A 19,236-nucleotide genomic window follows, 5' to 3' on the forward strand; every position below is an offset into this window, starting at 1 on the left:
CCCCACTGACCCCAGGCGATAATAAAACATGAAGAGATGAGAGTGTGAGATTCCAGGAGCACTAGGCAGCAGGGATTTACAGGGGATACATCCTGTCAGGCACACTGGATCATCTTTATTTTTAACAGTATTACAGCTTTAGTGGGTGAAAGGGAAGTTGTGGATGTAGCAAGATTTTAGCAAGCCATCTGCTGCAGCATCTCACCCAATCTCCCTCTCAAGGTTTGTTCATTGGGCTAAGGCAGAAACATCACCTCATGGACTGAAAACAGGCATAACGACCCTAAATAAACCAGCAGCTGTAAGTAACAGAGCACTGGACTGCAGGCTGGCAGGAACCAGAACTGAGGGTGACATTTGGTTTCATTCATCATTTTCACCGGCCAGGGTGCTGAGTTTGGAGAGGTGGTAGGTGCCAGCTGCTCCCAGGTACCTGTTTGGCAAGTAAGCTGGGTGTCACAGGGGAAGGGATGCTATTAATCACTCAGAGGCAGACAACAGGCTGGGGCAAGGAGAGGCAGGGAACAATTTCAGAGGCACACGCACAGACAGTGCACATAGGTTTGTCAGTGCATTGCCCTATATTAGCTGGGGCCAGGCTAGTGCTTTCTTTTACTGGAGGTGCCTCCTCATAATGTAGAGGAGTCTCAAGGAAAGGACTTAGATACCAAGGCAGGAGCAACAAACAAGGAGAGCTTTGAAACTCATAGAACAGGGGTGCACTGAGAAAGTGACAACTGGCAAAGACAGGGATCTCCACCCATGCAAGAGGAGAAAGTTGCACAGCTCTGAACATGACCACAGACCTAGCATCTCTCCACAGGTTTTTCTTGCCACTCTTCATGGCCTGGTATTTCTGTCCTACTGAGCTAATGATACACAGTCATAAGATGTGTTATGCTTATGCAGGATAACCAAGTCTCATCTTAATCTTTTCCTTGATTAGATAAACAGATTGATCTCCTTATGTTTCTCACCATAAAGCTTTTTCTCCAGCCCTCAGATTATCTTGTAACTCTTTTCTGCATTCTCTTCAGTTTTTCAGCATCCTTTTCTGAGCACTGACACTGGATTTAGACAGCATATTTTAGTACCAGTCTCCCCAGCACCTCCTACAGCAGTAAAGTCTCATTCCTAGGGCTACTCACTGCTGCCCTTCCAGGTGTCAAACGTTTCACATAACTGCCAGGCTTGAAGGGGCCTGAATAGGTAATCTGGTGAGATTCTTTGCTTGAAACACAGCCAGCTGCAACTCATCCATATCTACCAACTTTTGGCTAATTTGTTCTAAAACAAACACCCCCACTCCCCAAAACATAAACCCTTTCAAGATAGCCTTTTCTTCTGCTTCACCATCCCAATTGATATTACAGAAAACCATAAAGTCTGAACTCCCTCATTACAGGTAAAGAGACTTCCTGCCCTGTCTTCAGAACAACTACAGTCTTCTAGAAGTACACTGCTGTACGTCCTTGAAGACCATGAAATTCCCTCTTCCATCTTTTCTTCCTCAGACTACACAGTCCTAGTTCTTCTCATCCTTCTTCCCACACCATATTTCTAAAGACCTTAATAATTTCTGTTGCCTTCCTGGATACTCTTTTGTTTGTGCACATCCTTCTCCAAGGGTTGCATCTACATCTGGGCCTGGTCCTTCAGCAACACCTCATCTGTGTTGAGGACAGCACTAATCGCTTCCTGCACCTTAGAGGTGTCACTCCTCATACAGCCTGGCACAAGGCTTGCCTCATGTTTTTCTCCCCACCGCCCCCAGCAGAGCACTAACTCATCCTAGTTCCGAACCTTGGTAATACCAACATTTTCCCCTGCCCTGCCCAGCCAGGGTCTCCTTATCAGACAGGAACCCTTCTGAATACAGCTTTTCAACTGGTTGTGGGTCCACCCGAAGGACACTTATCTCCTACTCCTTCCTCATTTGTTTACACAGCTGACACTTGGGTCAGTGACACAGACTGACTTAAGTCAAGATCTATTACATCCATCACCCCCACTCAGCCACTAGGCAAGCCATTCTTTCAGGCAGGGGCATTGACTGACTTGACATCATACATTCCAGACAAATGATTGCTGGTGGATTTTTGATCAGCATATTCTCCCACCTCCTTAACAGAATAGATGCCAACTGCTTAACTGTTTATTCCAGATTATTTAGGCTGGTTGTAGTCCCATTCTTTCTCCCTGTATTTCAAGGGATCAAACCTTGGGATCTCCCTTCGCTAGATGTTCTCTAAGGTGGCTGCTCAACATGCAAAAGTTGCCTTAGTCTATTCTTTAAGTACTTTCAGGGAAATTTCACAAGGCTTTGCCCACATGACCACATCTAATTTACCTAAATAGTCTTGTCACCTGTTCTGATTTATGCTTGGATTTACTTTATAAAATTAACTCCTTTAAGTACCTTCTCACCCCAACCTTCTTTGCAAGGTGAAGACAGAGTTCTTACTATCCCATTTTATTTGTTTCTCTTTTCCATGCAGCCAGGAGCCAATTCCTTCTTCTATCCAATAGCTGCATCAGCTCCTTCTGCCCTAGCTGGGAGTTCACACTGAGTTTCGCATCCTCCACAAATCTGGTTCCTTCCTCCCAGATTTATAACTACGCAACTCATGCCAACTCAAGCTGCCTTTTCTGTGTTGTAATAGAGAGCCCCTGGGCAGCTACTGCAGTTCAGCAGACACACAATAATTCATTTCCAGGTCTATGCCTCAAGCATAGACAAGACCCCAGCAAAACCAAATCACCAACTTGCATACGCAGTCATCCTGGAGAAGACATCAGCTTTACCAGTATCACCTGAGAGCCTCCAGAGTCCAATGGTTTCACACAAAGGGAATCTAGATCACATGCACAGCGAGTTGAGGGATGAAGCCCCTTTAAGACCTTCCTTGGGACCTAAAGGCACTGAATTATTGGCTCAGGAGCCCAAGTATCCCAAGGTCAGCTGCAGAGACCCTCCCCAGTCTGTGTCACTGAAAGACTCTCTCTGACCTCCAAGCAGAAGGTATCAGATGCTGATAATTATTTCAAGCAGGAGACAAGGCCTGCTGCCATCTGAGTTTCCTCCAAGTACAAGATCATGCCAAGATTGTTTCATCCCCTGGCTTTGAAGGGACCCAAGACAGAGCCTACTAAAGGCCACTTTAATTAGCAAAAGCAGGGCCAGGCCAACACACAACTCTCCTATTAAATGCACTCTTGTAAGAAATTGCACTTTTAAGAGTAGCACCCTCCCCTTGACCCATGTCAGCAACACATCAGGAGAGAGCTGGATGCTCTAAGGGAGCCTGTCAGAGCTGCTCTTACATGCAGGTCAACAGGAGGGAGCATACCACCTCCCCATGAGCAACACCACGTGGCCTCCTTGTTAACATGACAGAGCCAGAGGTCACATCGCCAGTGGCAGCTGGCTGTCTGCAGGGCGATGCGCTGCACTCAGCCGGGAGCAGAGATCTGCACGGAAACCAGCAGGAACATCCCTAGGGGAAAGGGAAGGGGGTGTCAAAGCAAGCAACTGCTCCGCACACAGAATTACAGGGGTGCAGAGGGGATGAGCACACCCAATGCAGGGACTCACACGAGTAGCTCTGGGAACATACAGTCCTTCTAGGGAGTGACAAGCAACAATCAGACAGGAAAGGCCCACAGCAGCTGCCCTTCCAGCCAGAGGAAGGCAGAGAGGTTTTTCAGCTTGCTGCTCAGAGGCAGCACGGTTGTGGTAGTTCAGGAAAACAATTGCAGAACATACCAAAACCAGGCAGACATGAATCCTGCCTGCAACTGCTTTCTCCTGGTGCTGATGCAATGTGCCACCTTTCAAATACACAGTCCCTTAAGAGATCCAGCCCCGTTTAATGCAATAGCACAAACATCTTCCCAGATTGGGCGACACAAACAGGAATCTTCAAAATCTTGCTTTAAACCAGACCCATACTACCAACTGCCAATTGGGGCAGTTTTTTCTCTGGCGAAAACCAGCATGCATAAAACAAGACCTCTCTCTCTTCCCAGCACAATAACCATATGGGCAGAAGCTACTGGCATTGACAATTAGACCAAAGCACATCAAGAACAGGAGACCTTGCTCAAAAGATGCAGTGGGCTATGCCAGCAGGATCCCCATCTTGCCCATATAAGCTGTGTAGCCACTGTAAGAGCTTGGCCTAAGGAGAGCACTGGGATACTGGGAAAGCATTCCCACTCCCCCACCTGGCTTTATGAGGGATGGGGAAGAAGGGACTTGAAAACAGAAGAGGGAGAACAGCAGGCAGGCAATAGGAAAATGCAAGAGCCATGGGGGAGAGCGGAAGTATCTCCAGCACTGCTTAGCAATCATGTGCAGGGAACACCTAACAAACATGCAAATATAACCCTGCGAAGGGCAGTGATTGAGGAAAACGTTCTGCATCTCACACTTAGCAAGAGTCTCGGGCCTCCTGCAGCTAATCTGTATTTGGAGCAGAGGGCAGACACCCAGCTCCATGCTGGAAGGACATGAAGTGAGAAGGCAGTGCCAACTGCAGGCCTGCAGGCTCAGAGAAAAGCCATTTCATACTGCAAGCCTTTGCTCTACAAGCTTGGCACCAGCTTCATGAATCTCGCCCTCTCTCTGTTGCAGAGTGCATACACACATGCGCATTTCTTCTTCATTCCTTGATTTTTGTTTTTCTCCTTTTAACCAACTTTCTAGCCAATGCATCAGGCCTGCTCCCCAGCTCACTCCCCTGAGCAATCCAGAGAGCTGCTGACAGGATGAGGGCTGAAAGCAGAGAGGTGCTTCCTGAGAAGGCCATGCTCAAGGCAGTTCCTGCACACAGCAACTCCCCATATGGCTAGCGAGACAAGGAGTCCTCCCCAGCAAGAGGCTGAGCTGCACAGGGCACAGAAGAGAGGCCAAGGGCTGCAGTGCCAGGCAGCAGGCACTCCCATGAAGAATGCAGAGCTACCTGCAGAGAGGCCAGCTGCCCCACACCATGGTCCTTCAAAGCTATAGCATCAGACCAGCAACACATCTGCGAAGATCAAAGTGGCAGAGGGACAGAGGGACTCCCTCCCTCTCTCCCCACCTGGACACCTGCATTTTGGTTTCCAACTCAGCCTGCAAGCAAGCTCCAAGCTCCCCAGGCTCATTTCCAGAGCCAGGAGGAACAGCAGACAGCTGTGCTGAGACCAGACACAGGTGAACCTTCCTCTGACTCACACAGCATCCCAGAGGCCGTGGCCCATTCAAGGCTCTGCTGCTCCCCCCTCCAATGCCTCCTGAGCCATCAGGCAAGACCTGGGACCCTGCAGAGCCAGTTCAGGCAGTAGCAAACCTGCCCCTTTGCTTCAGGCTCCAAGTAGGGCCTCCGCCTCCTTGTGCTAGAAGTGGCATGGAGAACAGGTAGTGGGCTGGCATGCCGGCCAGGGAGGATGGCTGCTGGAGGGCAGTACGGGGCTGCCAGGCAAGCTCTCGGTTGCAGGGAGGAGGTAGGGCAGAAGCAGCCCGAGGGACTGCCACCAACGATTGCTTCCCCTCCTCCTTGGTTCCCAGCACCTGGAAAGCAGCTGCTAGATTAAAAAAGCCTTAACAATGCTGTCATTCAAGGACACAGAGACAATCTCCATTTTCCAAACACCCCCATCATCTTGTCTCATCTATGCACCACAAAAAGCCCCAGGGAAGGTCCAGCCCCAGCCTCCAGCAAGCCCCATCATCCTTGCCGCCGTTACCCACCACGGAGCTCTCAGATGCTTTGATATGCAAATCAGCTACAGGATCCATAACCGGCACCGTTTGCAATTAACAGTGCCGAGTATCCTACGCCCAGGGCCTCCTCTGGCACGAAGCAATCACCCCATGGCTGTGCAGGCTTCATGTCAGACGGCGCAGGTCCTGGCTGTCTCTCCTGGGAGCGGGAGGTGCTGCCTGCGGAGCCCTGGGGTCCCCAACATGTAGCCTCACCCTGGCCACCGGGATGGAGACAGGGTGCTTACAGAGAGGATGCGGGCTGTGGTTGCACCTTGGCATGGATGGGGAAGGCGGCAGAGGAGCTGCGGGCAGGATGCTGTGGGGCTCCCCGTGACCTGAGGCACTCCAGCTACCCTGGGCTCAAGGAAAGCATAATTGGCAACGGACAAAAACCAGGCCCTTGGCACTGCCAGCTCTCAGGCTTTTATTTCAAATCTCATGCTACCTGGGATTTTCTTAAAGTCCTAGTTCCCAGAACAAAGTGATTTCATGAGGATTTTTTTTTTTACATAAAAATTTATCAAAAAACCCCCAAGCAAGTTCCCAGCCCATTTTATTACTGAAGAAGGCTAAAAAATATGACCAAGGATATTTTAAAAGCCCAGAAGGAAAAAAAAAACCACAACCACAAAACCAAACAAGAAGCAAAGCACTCAGTATTTTTCTTTTTTTGGCTCAGTTCATGGTTTCAGGACATTTCAGGACAGTTGCACTGCGCTCTGGTCAAAGGGGAAGAAAATGGAGCATTGCAAAGCCTCACAGCAATGCCTTCTTGACAAGAAAACCGACACCCTCAGAAAATACAGTAGCTTCAGTTCCTTCCAAGGTTACTGAAGACAGGAACAGACAAAAATAGAGCAAACTTAGTGCAACAAAACATACTCGTGAGCCAAACCAGAGTCTCTTCCCACCCCCTCAAAGGCATCTTCTTTCATGTTTATCTTGCTCCTATGGTATCCAGGTGAAGACTGCAGAAAGGACTTCTCTCTCTGTAAAGACAGTGTATTCCTACCACTAAAAGGCTCAAGATGAAAAAACCCTTTCCTAGGTAGATACCAGCTAATTGCAATCATTAGAAGCAATGTCCTTAATGCTTTGCTATTTCTGGTTTGAATGGAGTCTTCCTGGAGTTGGTTACAAGTTGAGTGGTCGGCTTTCCGCTCTCTCAGAAGCATTAAGAGAATAAAAGGCTATTAGGGACCATACAGCTTGGGTGTTTGGAGAGGAAGGGTACAGGTCCCCGCAATGTACTTGCAAAGGCTTTGTCCCACGCCTGGGTGGGGCATCTGCAGGATCATCCAAGAGGCACCTGTGCCGTGCAACCCTTCAGTGGCTTTGTGACCACTGCTAATGGGATGTCCCTGCCCTGCAGCCTGTGGCTTTCCATGTGTGCTTACTCCAGAGGATGACACGATGGAGCAGGACACTTCCACAGTAACAGACAAATACAGGGCGGGAGCAGGGGGGAGTGTGTCCTCATGGACTATGCACAACTAAATTAGCCACCCTGAGCACTGATCAGCCTTTTGCTTCCAACTCCTACTATTGAGGGTAAAGCAAGGGAGGGAGGTGTCCAGAATCCCAAATTTCCCAAACACCTGGTCTCCATCCAGCTGAGAACTACCAAACCTGCTACAGGCACTGGGCTGACTGCAGCCACGTCATAGATTTTTGGTGTGACGCCTCCAGCAAGCAGCTACGTACACACAGGGCACACTCTAGGACAGGAGGAAAAAACACGGTTTGCTGATTTGGAGGGGCTGGTGATCAAGACAAGCGTAGAAAGGGACTGCTTGGCTACCTGGCCACAGACACAAGCCCTATCTGATAGCTCTTTGCCGAGTTCTCCAGGGTACGAAAGGCAGGGCGGCATCAGAAATTTGCCTGCTATTCCCACCCTTGAAACGTCCCTCCTGCCACCCTGCTACTCTCCGTCACGGCGGTGCCTGGAGAAGAGGCAAGGAGGAGGAGGCAGCGGACAGGCAGCTCTCCAAGACCGAGCACGCACAAAAGCGGCCTCAGCACCTCCGACGGCGCTCGCAGGTGAGATGGGAGCCGGTGCCACCCCGCAGAAATGAGTCTGGCGACCCCCGGGGTACAGAAACCCCGCTACCCAGCAGCGGCCGAGCCGAGGGACGGCGCGCCGGGAGACAGCAGAGAAGGGCCGCCCGGGAGGCGGGCGAGGAGCCCCGGCGCCCCGAGCCGCCCCGCTCCCACGCGGCCCCGGCGGGGGCACAGGCCGCTCCGCGGGCGCCACCCGGGCGCGCCCCCCGCCCCGCTCCGCTCCGCGCCGCCCCAAGATGGCAGCCGGCGCCCCCCACCCCAGGCCGCCCCCACTGCGGGGCTCCGCGCAACGGCCGCACCGCCCGGCCCGGCCCGCTCCGCCCTCAGGAAAGCCTGAGGCGCGGCCGTTGCGCCCCCCCCTCCGACAAGCACCGAGGCGGCGAGCTGCAGCCCGCCTGGCCTAAAGGAGCCGCCGCAGCCGCCGCACCCCGCCTCGCCGGCAGCTCTGCTTACCCCGTGTCAGGCGCGGACTGGCTGCCCCCCCGGGTTGCCGCTCCGCTCCGCTTCGCCCCGCCGGGCCGGGCACTGCGGTACCGCGCTGCGCCGCGCACGGGAGCGAGGGGTGACCGCTCGGCTCGGCTCGGTTCGGCTGCGCTCGGCGCGGGGCGGGGCCCCGGGTGGGCGGGGCGCAGAGGCACCGGCCCTGCACAGCGGTGGGCGGGACCCGTGGGCGGCGGCGGCGCTGCGCGTGCGCGGGGGCCTGCAGGGCGGAGGGCCCGCGTTCTCCTCGGAGGTGTGCGGCGGGGGTGCAGGGGGGTCGGGGTCCGCGCTCGGCGCGGGGAGCCCCGGCAGCAGCAGCGGCGGCGGCGGCGGCGGCGGGCCGGGGCGGTGGGGACCGGAGCGGAGCGGGCGCCGGGGTGGGCGCCCCGCCCCTGAGCCGTGGCGCCGCCGTCGCGGGGCCTTAGGCCTCCCGGGCGGTGTCGGCCGCGGCCTTGCGGACCCGGCGGCCTGCGGGCGGCCTTACCCCGCCGCCGGGCCAGGCTGCTCCCGGGGTGCTGGCTTTCCCCCGGAGCCGGCGCCGGACCCTCACTCGGCCTTGTGGCCGAGCCGCTCGGGGTGCGGGCGGCCCCTCTCGGCCCCCGGGCGCCGGGGCTGGGCGAGAGCGGGCCGCTGTGCGGGGCCGCGCTCGCGTATGGGCCCTGCGGCGCCTGGGCCGTCCGGGTCGTCCCTTCCCCCGGGTACCCGCCCTGCTGCCCGTCCCTGATAGGGAGCCGTTTGCAGGTGTCGCTGATGGTCTGTGCACAGGGCCTGAAACGTCTAAACCCTGAGCATGGGTTGCTGCCCTAAAAGGCTGGGAAGCGCCGGCCTCGAAGACGGCACGGTGGCCGAGTTGGAGTGGCACGCAGCGGGGCAGATAGTTGTGACGCCTTGCAAAAGCTGCCGGGAGACACAGCCTGGGCTGTGCGGAGCCTGGAGCTTTTGTGTTGCCTGCATACGCGGCACTGCAGATGGGGTGACCGGCAGCATCTTGCCTCTCGGACAGACAGCGCCCTCTGTCCCCGCTGGGCTCCAGCCGGTGCCCTAGCTGTCTGGCCTCGGGGAGGAGAACACAGAGTCTATTCTGATACTCTTGCACGTGTGTCCTTCAGAGTGTTAATTTGCTTCAGAATTCACGCAGGGCTGTGCTGCTGGGATTAGGCTTGTGTGGGTATGAGTAGTCATGCAGCAAAGTTGGACCAAAATTCCTGTGTCCTGACAAGCGCCGCATTTACTCATGTGTGTCATGGGGACTCAGGAAGTGTGGGCGCTAGTCTGTGCTTTGCTGGTTATTCTCCAAAAAACTCCTTTGGAGGTCCAGTGAGTAAGGGGAGGCAATTTGGGGAAGAAGACAGCATGGCAGGTTTCTTAGAAGCATGAAGGACTTCTTGTAGTAAAAGCAGACAGGTGGGCAGCCTTTTTAAAAGCAGGACACAGATGCTCATCTGAGCTGTGTTCACTTGTCTGGTTTGAGAGTTCTCCAAGCTTACCTGGGAGGGTCTTGTTTGGAAAGAGAGAAGCTGAGTTAAGGGAAGTTTCTGAGTGAGAAGCGAGGCTTATTCCAGCAAAGCTGCAGGTTGCTCTCTGCTGCCTTGTGGCATGACTGTGCCTTTGTCTCCAGGTCAGGTTTCTCTTAAGCCTGAACTCTGTCTGTATTAGGCATCGTTTTCTGGTGTAGATTTAGCAAGAAGGCATGGAGCCACTATCGTTCTTTGTTCTGTGAACAACTAGCCTAGGTCATTGGTTCCTGACTTTTTTTTTTATGGTTGAGCCACAGCTGCCCACCTTCTCTTCCTTCTTGTTTGTGTCCTTGTCCTGGCCACAGCTACCCCCAGCACAGTTACTGCTATCTGGTTTGTGATTGCACCTTGCTGGTTGGGACTTGGTTACCGAGGTCAGGGCTGGAAACAGAATCTGGTCTTGTGGCTTGCCACCAATTGTCCTGTTCCTGAGACCTCAATACTTTCAGAAGTAGTAAAGATACATTTGAGAGGTGATAGCGGCATTAAGTTACGGGAATGTGGGTAGTTCTCTGAATTCACATATAATTCCAGAAGGCAGAGATGGGGAGGGACCTCACTGGTCTTCATCTCCAGCCCCACAGACCATACCAGAGCAGAGCTGCTGGGGTTAGGTACCTGCTCTACTGCACCTTTCCTTTGACCTCACACAGGAAGTTGTCCTCTCTGTAGCTTAATTTCCTGCTGGTGCACTGGGAATAATCCCTCTCTATTTTAGTACGGTGCTGTGAATATGAATATATAGAATGGTTTAAGGTGCTTGGATACTAGAACGATAAGAGCCATAAGTACCTTAGCGTTGGGACTTTGCATACTTAAAATGTCAAAAGTAAGTTTTCCATTAAGGGTATTTAGCTCTTTTTTTTTATCTGCCTTTCCTGACTGTGATCTGGAAAATGAATTTAGTGTGTTTTGCTTCAAAGTTGTTAACAGATGTACCTGTAATGAGTTTCTGTTGGTAAATTTGATCAATAAGTATCCTGTTTAATAGCTAATCCTATTCATAAATGGAATTCAAAAAGGCTTAATTCCTCTTTGTGAATCCTGGCCTTTCTGGCTGTCATTAACGTAAAACCAATTATGTCTTGGTAATGAATATCTTGTGTATTTTTAACACACACAAGCCCTTAATCACATCGTTTCCTTTATGAGGAGAGCTGTGAATGGATTGAGTCCCGTAGTTCACAGTTGGCTCTTGTAGCTCACCCTGGCAGACAGTCTATAAATAAACCTGCAGTGGCAGAGTAGGGGTTTAGGTATTTGCATCGTGCATATTGTCTTGGATTTATTTCCTGTGTTTTAATGATGGATGACAGATGCAGTTCAAATCTTTCTGGTGCCCACAGCATGTCTATTTTTGGTCTCTTGGAAGAATAAAGGGGATGTTGGCCCCCACTGTCTGACTGTGCAGATCAGGTTACTGCTATTAAAGGGAAGAATATTTTTCCCTGTTTTATTTTGTATGTTTGACAGCAGGCTTTGGGTAGTAGGCCTCAGCGTTTGCTGTGTGACATCCATTGGTTTTCCCTGGGGCCTGTTTGTGTGGATGAATTAGTAGCAGAAAGAAGGAAAAGAAATAGCTGAGTAGTTGTGGAACTACAGATCTTGGGAATATAGGGAGCAGGTGTCATTTCCAAAACTTGTGATTAAAAAGGAAAGTAATGCTGGATTGCTAGGTAACAGCACTGTTTAAAAGTACGTTTACTCTAGGATGCAGGCAGGGTAAGAACGGCACCGTGACTGGTTTTTAGGATATACACTGATAAAAACTTGGTCAGAGCCATTGCCCTGGCCTCTTGAGTGTTCAGACGCAGACCTTTTTAGTGCTCCCACGGCTGTGTTAATAGTGCAGATTCATACAAACCATTCTTGTGAAGCGAATCAGTATTTTTGCTGAAATGAAACAGATCCTTTTCTCATCCAAGTCTCCCGATGTTTCTCTGGAGATACTGTCACAATGTTAGTCTGGGTTGGCAGTGAAAGAAGTCCCAGTCTTGTGTTTTGCCACATTCCCTCGCACCAGCATTCATGCAGCTGTGGGATGAGTTGGATCAGGGAACTGATGTGACTGATTTACATGAATGCTAGAGCCAGCATAAGGGAGGTGGTGGAAATGTGTGTTGGGGGGACACAGGGCTTCCTTTCTTGCTACTGTGTGACCTGACGTTGGTTCAAAGTGAGTATGTAATCCTGTTGTCCTTATCTGGAAGATGTCCTTGCTTTGTATCAGCTCCCTGAACTGGTCTACTTGTGCGTTTGCATGCGTTTGATGAAAATACTGTATGTGGCCTGCTTCTGTTAGCTGGGGTGAAATTTTCCAGAATTCCTCCATTCAAAAATCACTCAAGACTGCAGTAAATATGTTAGTTCTTTAATCTCAAGTAAAAATGGTGAAGGCGGTAGCTTTAGTATGGCACTTGAAAATGGTGCAGTGGGTAAATAACTTCCGGAGGTTTATAACTGGTGAAGAGTTTCTTTGTTGTGCGGTGTTGGAATTTGATGGCGATCTGTTGCGTTGAATGGGGTAAGGCTGAAGGGCCCTTGAGAAGGGAGTGTTTGCTGCAGCAGGTTCTTGCATGCTTAGACTTATTCAGTAAGTAGAAATTGGGTCATTTTAGTGAATATTTGATTAACAAACTCCTCCCCCCTTTCTGAATCTTACTCTGAACTCTGAGGTTTGTGCTAACTTTTAACACATTGTGGAGTGAAGCAAAGCATCTCTGTGATTCTCATTTTAAGAAATTAGTCTCTCTAACCATGAGATAGAGCCACTGCTAGAATTTAGGGGCAGTGGGGTAGGAATGGGGAGAGAGTTTTCTCTGCACAGTTCTTTATCACTGCTTTGGTGCAGCTACGCATGGCTGATGTTATAGCAATAGTTGTCTTTGTGTTGGACCTTTCATTTTAGGATAGTGTCCGTTTAAATACTGTTCTTGCTTAGCATGAACAACTTGGAAATTAATCCTGCTTGAGCAGGAGATTGGACTGTATGACCTCCGAAAGTCCTTTTGAAGATAATTCCTTGGTCAGGAGTGTATTAGTGACTAAGTACTAAGCAGCAGTGGTGTTTTGCCCATCCAGGGTATTGTAGGGTGCACTCCTGTATCAGATGGGCAATACCAACAGCAGACGTCTCAGAATTCCTGCAAATTTTCCTGTGCTTGAGAGTTATGTGAGTACTCTTCCCATACACCTCCAAGCACTGAAACGTGACAACCTGGGGAGAGCCACCTTCAGAAGCAAACTCTGGTCATGTGCATTCCCCATGCCTGTGCTAAGTGCAGCCTCCTCTGAGCCTTTTTAAGGCCTGCTGGTGTAAGGCAGCCTCAGTGCTGGGAAGGACAGAGGTGCCGGGTGCACTGGGGCTGATGGCTGTCATCGCTTTATAGCGGCTCTTCAACTGGCACCACCTCAGAGTGTTCATGTGGCAGCACCCAGTGTGACAGAGTGGCTTCTGTGCCCTTTGGAGTCTAGTTTAGTAATTAGCCACTCCACAGAGAGGAAAACTGAGGGCCAAGTAGGTCAAGTTTGCAGCCGCAGAGGGAGCAAGTTGGGACTGGGTCTGGTTGAGGAGCACCTGGAGACAGACCCAAACTATTGGCTGTTCATTTCTAGAAGGGCGGCTGGCATGTTATGATAGCTGAAGATGTGATTCACTCTTTGTGAACCCACTTGCACTCTTGAATGCTGTACTCCACACCACAGATGCATTCTTCTCTTCCTTCCACCCTGGACCTTCCTGCTAATTGGAAGCATCCCCCCTGTTTACTCAGTTCCTAACAGGGTGCTTCATACCAAATAATCAATCATACAAAGTTTCTTAGTTTGTGACACATCTTAATGTGCCGAGGAATAATTCTTAGCAAAGAAGGGGGTACTGAGTCATCTGGAAAAATAAACAATCCTTGGACACTTAATGGTGTTGATGCTTCTGCTGGTAGTTTTGTAACTTCAAACCTTCACTGCTGCCACAGGGTAGAAACAAGTGGTGACTCCTCCCAGGAGTGGGGAGTGAGTTCAGAGTTTAGGCAGCGCTTTAGGACTCTGACATGTGGCCTTGAGCACATCTAGCTGTGCTGGTACTGATGTTGCTGTCCCTCTGGCAGCAGGCAGAATGTGCGCCTGTGCCTGCCCTGCCATGAACCAGCAGACCTCTCCTATCCATTTTACGCAGTGGTAAGGATGAGCAGGCCCACCCTCCCTTGCCAGCAAGGCCACTGTGCCTGCCAGGGGAATAGAGATGGGGGTGACAGCAGCAGCTGGACTCCCCAAGAAGTGTCCATCAAAGACAACAGAGAGGCCAACTTGCTGCTGCTTGTTTGGGTTTTCTAGAGGGATCCAAACCAAAGCCTTGGTGCAATTCTGGAGGAAGTAGGAGCAGTGTTACCCACTGGGTTTGAGTTTCACCTGGGGAAACAGTACACCCAAGTGTAGAATGTGATACAGGCTGTCCTCCCTGCCAATGCAGAGTGTGGGCTTACAGCAAGGCAATGCAGTTGAACTCGCTTAGAAATCCTAGCAGCAGCAAGGCCTGGGTAATTGGACCTTGATTGCCAGCAGCACTGTAGATACTGCAGGGCCTTGTTTTTGTTAGGATCACACAGCTAGGTCAGGAGCTGTGGCAAATACACAGCCTTCTTGGAGTCTCATTTCGGAGAGGGGACAGTGCAGGGAAGTTCTGAATTCATTTGGAGATCTTCTACCCCACTGAAAAGTGGCTTTGTTTTGCAAATAAATGTAAGCTTTGACTGTTGCTGTTCTCTTCCAAACCTGCCTGTTTGACAGGTGAGATGGTTTGCCATGTATCTTGTACTTTGCTCAGGGAGCGCTGATATAAAATTGCTGTGGTGCACATCTCCAGTGTTTCTCATCTTGCTGTCCAGTAACGCTTGCTCTGTAGGACAACCGCAAATCCAAAAAATTACTTGTATCCCCAAGTAAGCAAACACACTGCGGAAGAATAAAAACAATAAAGAGAAAGTGAAGATTTAGCCTGGGCTTTACTTGGTTGTAATAAGAACAGCTGTGGCATCACCTGTCGGAAGGCTCTGTGGGTAGTTTTTTTTCTCCCTAGAGAAGTTAGGTCAGCTTTGTTTTTAAAATGAAAGTTAAGAAAATGGCTTTACAATGTACTGCTACAGTTTGGCCCTAAGCTCATCAGAACTAGCAAAGGGAGATAAGAGGTCAATGTATTTTTAATGTTTACTTCAGAAAGGAGAGAAGCAGAGCATGTGTTGGTTACACTGCCAAGGTCTAAGCAAGCAGTGTCACACAGCAGTAGTTACAGTCAGATGGAAAGTCTTAGCTCTACCTGAGCTGGCCTGAAAGAGGACTGGCTCTAGGTCCCTGTTGTTTTCTCCCTTCACTTGGATCTGCCAACATAGCTGCCTGGGTTGTCGCTCCCTAACCAATGTTCGGTCAAGTGATCCGGGTTCAGATATGCCTGCGCGATTGCGCGTGCAAGCTGGTCCCCGTAGTCTGACAGAATGAGGTTAGCGAACAGCCATAGATGTAGTCAGGGAAGAGGGTGTCGTAAATTCAGTCAGAGGTTACTCTTGTAACCCGGCTCTGCTGCAGTTGGGGTGCTGTTTTGGTTTGCTTTGTGGTATACGCATCTGAATTATATTGTCTCCTGAATTCAGGCAGGCATTGTTGATCTGCTTTGTAGTGTGCCGTGGATGCTGTTACCACTCTGTGTGCTGTGGATTGCAGCGTCTAAAGAGGTGCTGAGGCTCTAGCATGTGATTTATATAAGGGAAGGGAAGCAAAACAAATTTTCTCCATTTTCCAGAGTTCATGATTCTCTTGTTTCTTATGCAGGGTGGGTTACCAGAATCCAAATGGCTCTCTTGAATAGGCGATTGGGTTTATCCTTAACCCATCTAAGCAGTACGGTGATCCAGCGACACTTCAGGTAATAGTCAAATCTTGCTTTTGCTTTTGTTTTCTTGGGAGAGTTTCCTCATTGAAAGAGATGCTGTTAAGTAGATCAAGCATAAGGTATAGTATTTGTAATTCAAAAAGGATAATATAATAGAAAAAAAAAATCTCACAGTTGTTTCTTCACAGGTTGTAAAGTGAGCCCAAACACAACAACATATGCAGGTTCCTAGCAGTCTGAACGTGGTCTGAACTCTGCATTTTCATATGTGTGTAAGGAGGCTTTTAAACCTTTGAGGGCCATGCAAGGGTCTGCAAGCAGAAGTTAAAAGCACCTGTGTTTCTCAGCCATGTGCAAAAAAGCAACAGCCAGCCCCTGCTCATGTAGAGCCAATTACATTTTAAAAATTATTCCAGAGCTTATAATTTCAGTTATTTAGAACAAAAGTAACCTGAAAAATTATTTCCTTGTACCTTAACAGTGTACATTTTGTTAACTTTCATCCTTGTTCAAGGCTCAAGGCATTTAAAGCTTCTTAAATTTATGGACCTTATATTTTACAATGCCTTGCACAAAGCTTAGAGCCTAATCCCACAGTACACTCGGTGCAGGTACAGGGAATCTCTAGCATATAACTCTTTGAAGGGTCAGTGCTTCAGTTTAAAGGGTGAGAATAGTCATTCCCATGACTGTAGTCTGGAGAGGGGATTAAGACAATGCTCAGGGCTAGGTTTTGTGATAGTCCCAGGACCTATCTCGAGGAGGTATGTAAGTCTTACTGGCTTTCTCTGTAAATGGGCTGCATGAGAGCATTGGCCAGTAGACATTTAGAGGATATATATATATATGCTGACAGCGGGAGGGAGGCAGGCAAAGTCCACAGATGTGAGCAGTGCTACTACAGGATGTCAGCAGTCTTAATGGGGAAACTCACTCTTTGTGGTGGGCCTGCTTTGGATGTGGTGGGGTTTTGCTCCAAGACTGTGGCAGAAATGAAAAAAGGAGGGGAAAGAAAAAGTCCTCCTTGTGCAGTTACTGTTGTCAAGTGGTTATCAGGGCAATCACACTTATAGTTGTTTGCTACTGCTTTGTTGTGGGCTTGGTCCCACCTAGGTTTCCTCTTCTCCTTCCTGTGACAACACTCTTGTCCTTTCCAGCCTCCTCCCTTCTGCTTTCCCTGCTGTGCAGCCACAGCTGGTAGGCAGAGGATAGAGAGTGTGGTATACCACAGTCCCTGCCAGGAGATGGGAGAGGGTAGCTGCTTGCAAAGGTGAGTGACTTCTGAGAGAGAAGAGAGGTGCCCTTTTGTAGGGGAAAGCTGGGGTAGGCGTCTGCTGTGGGAAACAAATCTTGAAAGGCAGCGCTTGACCTCTGGAACAGTTAGACTAACACAAACTGACCCAGCTGGCCTTCCCTTACTGCATGTAAAAATGTCTACTTCAACTGATGTCCACCCACACTGTGGTTGATACACAGGGGATGGCTTGCTTCCTCTTCCAGGCAGCATTACAAATACAGGTCCTTTGTCTTCAAGAAGGGCTGATGGTCCCCAATGGTCTTTATTCACTGTATATGCTTCTGCTCTGCAAAATGAGGTGAACGGTTAGCTTGATTCCATATGCTATTTGAGTGGTTCAGCTGATAGCAGCTTGGCATATCTGCAGCTGTCTGGCCAGCATGTTTCTAGTACCTTACTGCAAAGCAGTTGTTTAGTAGTAGAAAGGATCTTCCTGATTTTCCGATGGTCTGTGTTTGGGCGTCCTTTGAAGAGGAGCAACAAATCACTTGAATTTGAGCATACTGGATAAAAGAATAGCTGTTACTATAATGGGGGTTGAATTATTTCTGTTTATTCCTGCTGTTCCCAAGCATATTCAGAGTGAGCTCTAACAACTTAGTATTGTGCAGTTTATTTCTGTTGTTTCTTACTCCTGGTAATCCCACAGAGCAGATGCAGAACAGACTGCATCTCTCTGGGTTCCTTCCACATGGGGAAGGTGATGACCTGTTAGATTCTAGTTGGTGGCAGCTTAGCACAGCCACAGCAGGACCTCAGAGGTCTCACTGAGAGCAGAATAAGATGGGGGACCCTCCTAGGCTTCACTGAAAAGAAGATGGGCCAGAAAAGTCCTTATTGCTGGGGACTGTGTACAAGATTGAAAGAGCCCGACTTGAGTCTTAGCTTCCTGTAGACTTTGTAGCAGAAGCAGGCACATTTTTTTGCTTGTAAATTGAAGTCGAATGGAACCAGCTGCAGTTGCTAAAAAGCCCAGTGAATGCAAGCCACTCTTCACGCCATCTTTTAGTCATGTTTCAGAGTAGAACGGTTGTTTTATGTTTGACATTTAGTGAGGAGTGTGCAAAGCCCAAAGTAGCATCTGGCTTTCAAAGAGCACATTGAAAGCAGTCAATGCATCACCCATATGGTATGTATTTGTTGCTGGCGCCTTCTGAGTGCTTTGTGTAATGACAAGATCCTGTGCTGGGTTTGCCCTTGCTCCCCAAGGATGATTGAGGAGATCTGTCTCTCATTCTTTCCTGTCTTTTGCTAGTATCACTGGAGCATGCCGAGCAATACAGAAACTCACCCGCGTGCGAGTGGTGGACAACAGCGCCTTGGGGAACACGCCGTACCACCGGCCACCAAAATGTATCCATGTGTATAACAAGACCGGAGTTGGCAAAGTAGGAGATACGATCCTTCTGGCTATCAAAGGAGAAAAGAAGAAGGCTTTAATTGTAGGGCATAAGATGCCTGGCCCCCCCATGACACCTAGATTTGATTCCAACAATGTGGTACTCATAGAAGACAACGGAAATCCAGTAGGGACTAGAATAAAAACACCGATACCCTATATCCTGCGACAGAGAGAAGGAGAGTTCTCCAAAGTATTGGCCATTGCCCGCAACTTTGTATGAAAGCTAAGAAAGGTCTCTGGCAATCCTGTTTATATCCTTTCATACAGTAGCAGTTCCTTGGTCCTTTTTTTAAAATGGTGAAATGTGAAAAAGTTGAGGTTCATCAAGAGTCTCCCTTCCTGATTACAAGCAGCTAGTTTAAATGTTGAAATACCTTGGTTTTGTCCAAAAGAAGCTTGATTTATTTCACAGAACAACTGCAGTGTGTTTGGGAAATGGTCCTTCACCCTTACTGCTGCAGTGGTGTTAATTTGGTCTCTAATCATTAAAATGAGAATATGAAAATCCTTCTTGTTTTGTACTGCTGATGCTCTCTTTTCCCTATTTCTGCCTTTCCCAGTTCCCCAGGAGCAAGACGCAAAGTGCAGTCCCTGACCCATTGACACTGGGGTCTACAAAATGGATTCATGTGTATTAGAGTAGGAGGGATATATAATGAACTACTGGTGGCTTGGGCACATTCACTAAAAGGGTTACTTTCTACATCTTGGCCTAAGAAAAGTCTTCAGAAGGAATCAGAATTGGGAGAGCATGGTGGCCTACAACTTAGTGGTGTGTGGTTGAACAGGGTATGCCAGAGATGGGGAAGGGGAGGTGAATGGGGTAGGTTTGAGATGCAGCCTATG

The 19,236-nt window shown here is 49.6% G+C and overlaps 2 protein-coding genes across 4 annotated transcripts in view; one reads left to right on the forward strand and one right to left on the reverse strand.

Moving 5' to 3' along the window:
• The window catches only part of TMEM63B (transmembrane protein 63B), a 48,362-nt gene extending 39,943 nt beyond the window's left edge, over positions 1-8,419 (reverse strand). For both annotated transcript variants that reach the window (XM_075042984.1, XM_075042982.1), the window contains exon 1: positions 8,267-8,419. The gene's annotated coding sequence lies outside the window, so the exon portion shown is untranslated. The remainder of the gene's footprint in view (positions 1-8,266) is intronic.
• A 38-nt stretch (positions 8,420-8,457) lies between these two features.
• On the forward strand, positions 8,458-18,897 carry MRPL14 (mitochondrial ribosomal protein L14). 2 transcript variants are annotated; one of them, XM_075042986.1, is made up of 4 exons: positions 8,486-8,546; positions 15,631-15,724; positions 16,849-16,961; positions 18,244-18,897. In XM_075042986.1, exons 3-4 carry the CDS (start codon positions 16,936-16,938, stop codon positions 18,608-18,610), a joined length of 393 nt encoding a protein of 130 aa, XP_074899087.1. In that variant the 5' UTR covers positions 8,486-8,546; positions 15,631-15,724; positions 16,849-16,935; the 3' UTR covers positions 18,611-18,897. The 2 variants fall into 2 exon arrangements, with proteins under 2 accessions (XP_074899086.1, XP_074899087.1); XM_075042985.1 differs by lacking the exon at positions 16,849-16,961 and having other exon boundaries at positions 8,458-8,546.
• The last annotated feature ends 339 nt before the right edge of the window (positions 18,898-19,236 follow it).

The sequence above is a fragment of the Buteo buteo genome, chromosome 12, assembly GCF_964188355.1.
Source record: "Buteo buteo chromosome 12, bButBut1.hap1.1, whole genome shotgun sequence".
NCBI lineage: Eukaryota > Metazoa > Chordata > Aves > Accipitriformes > Accipitridae > Buteo > Buteo buteo.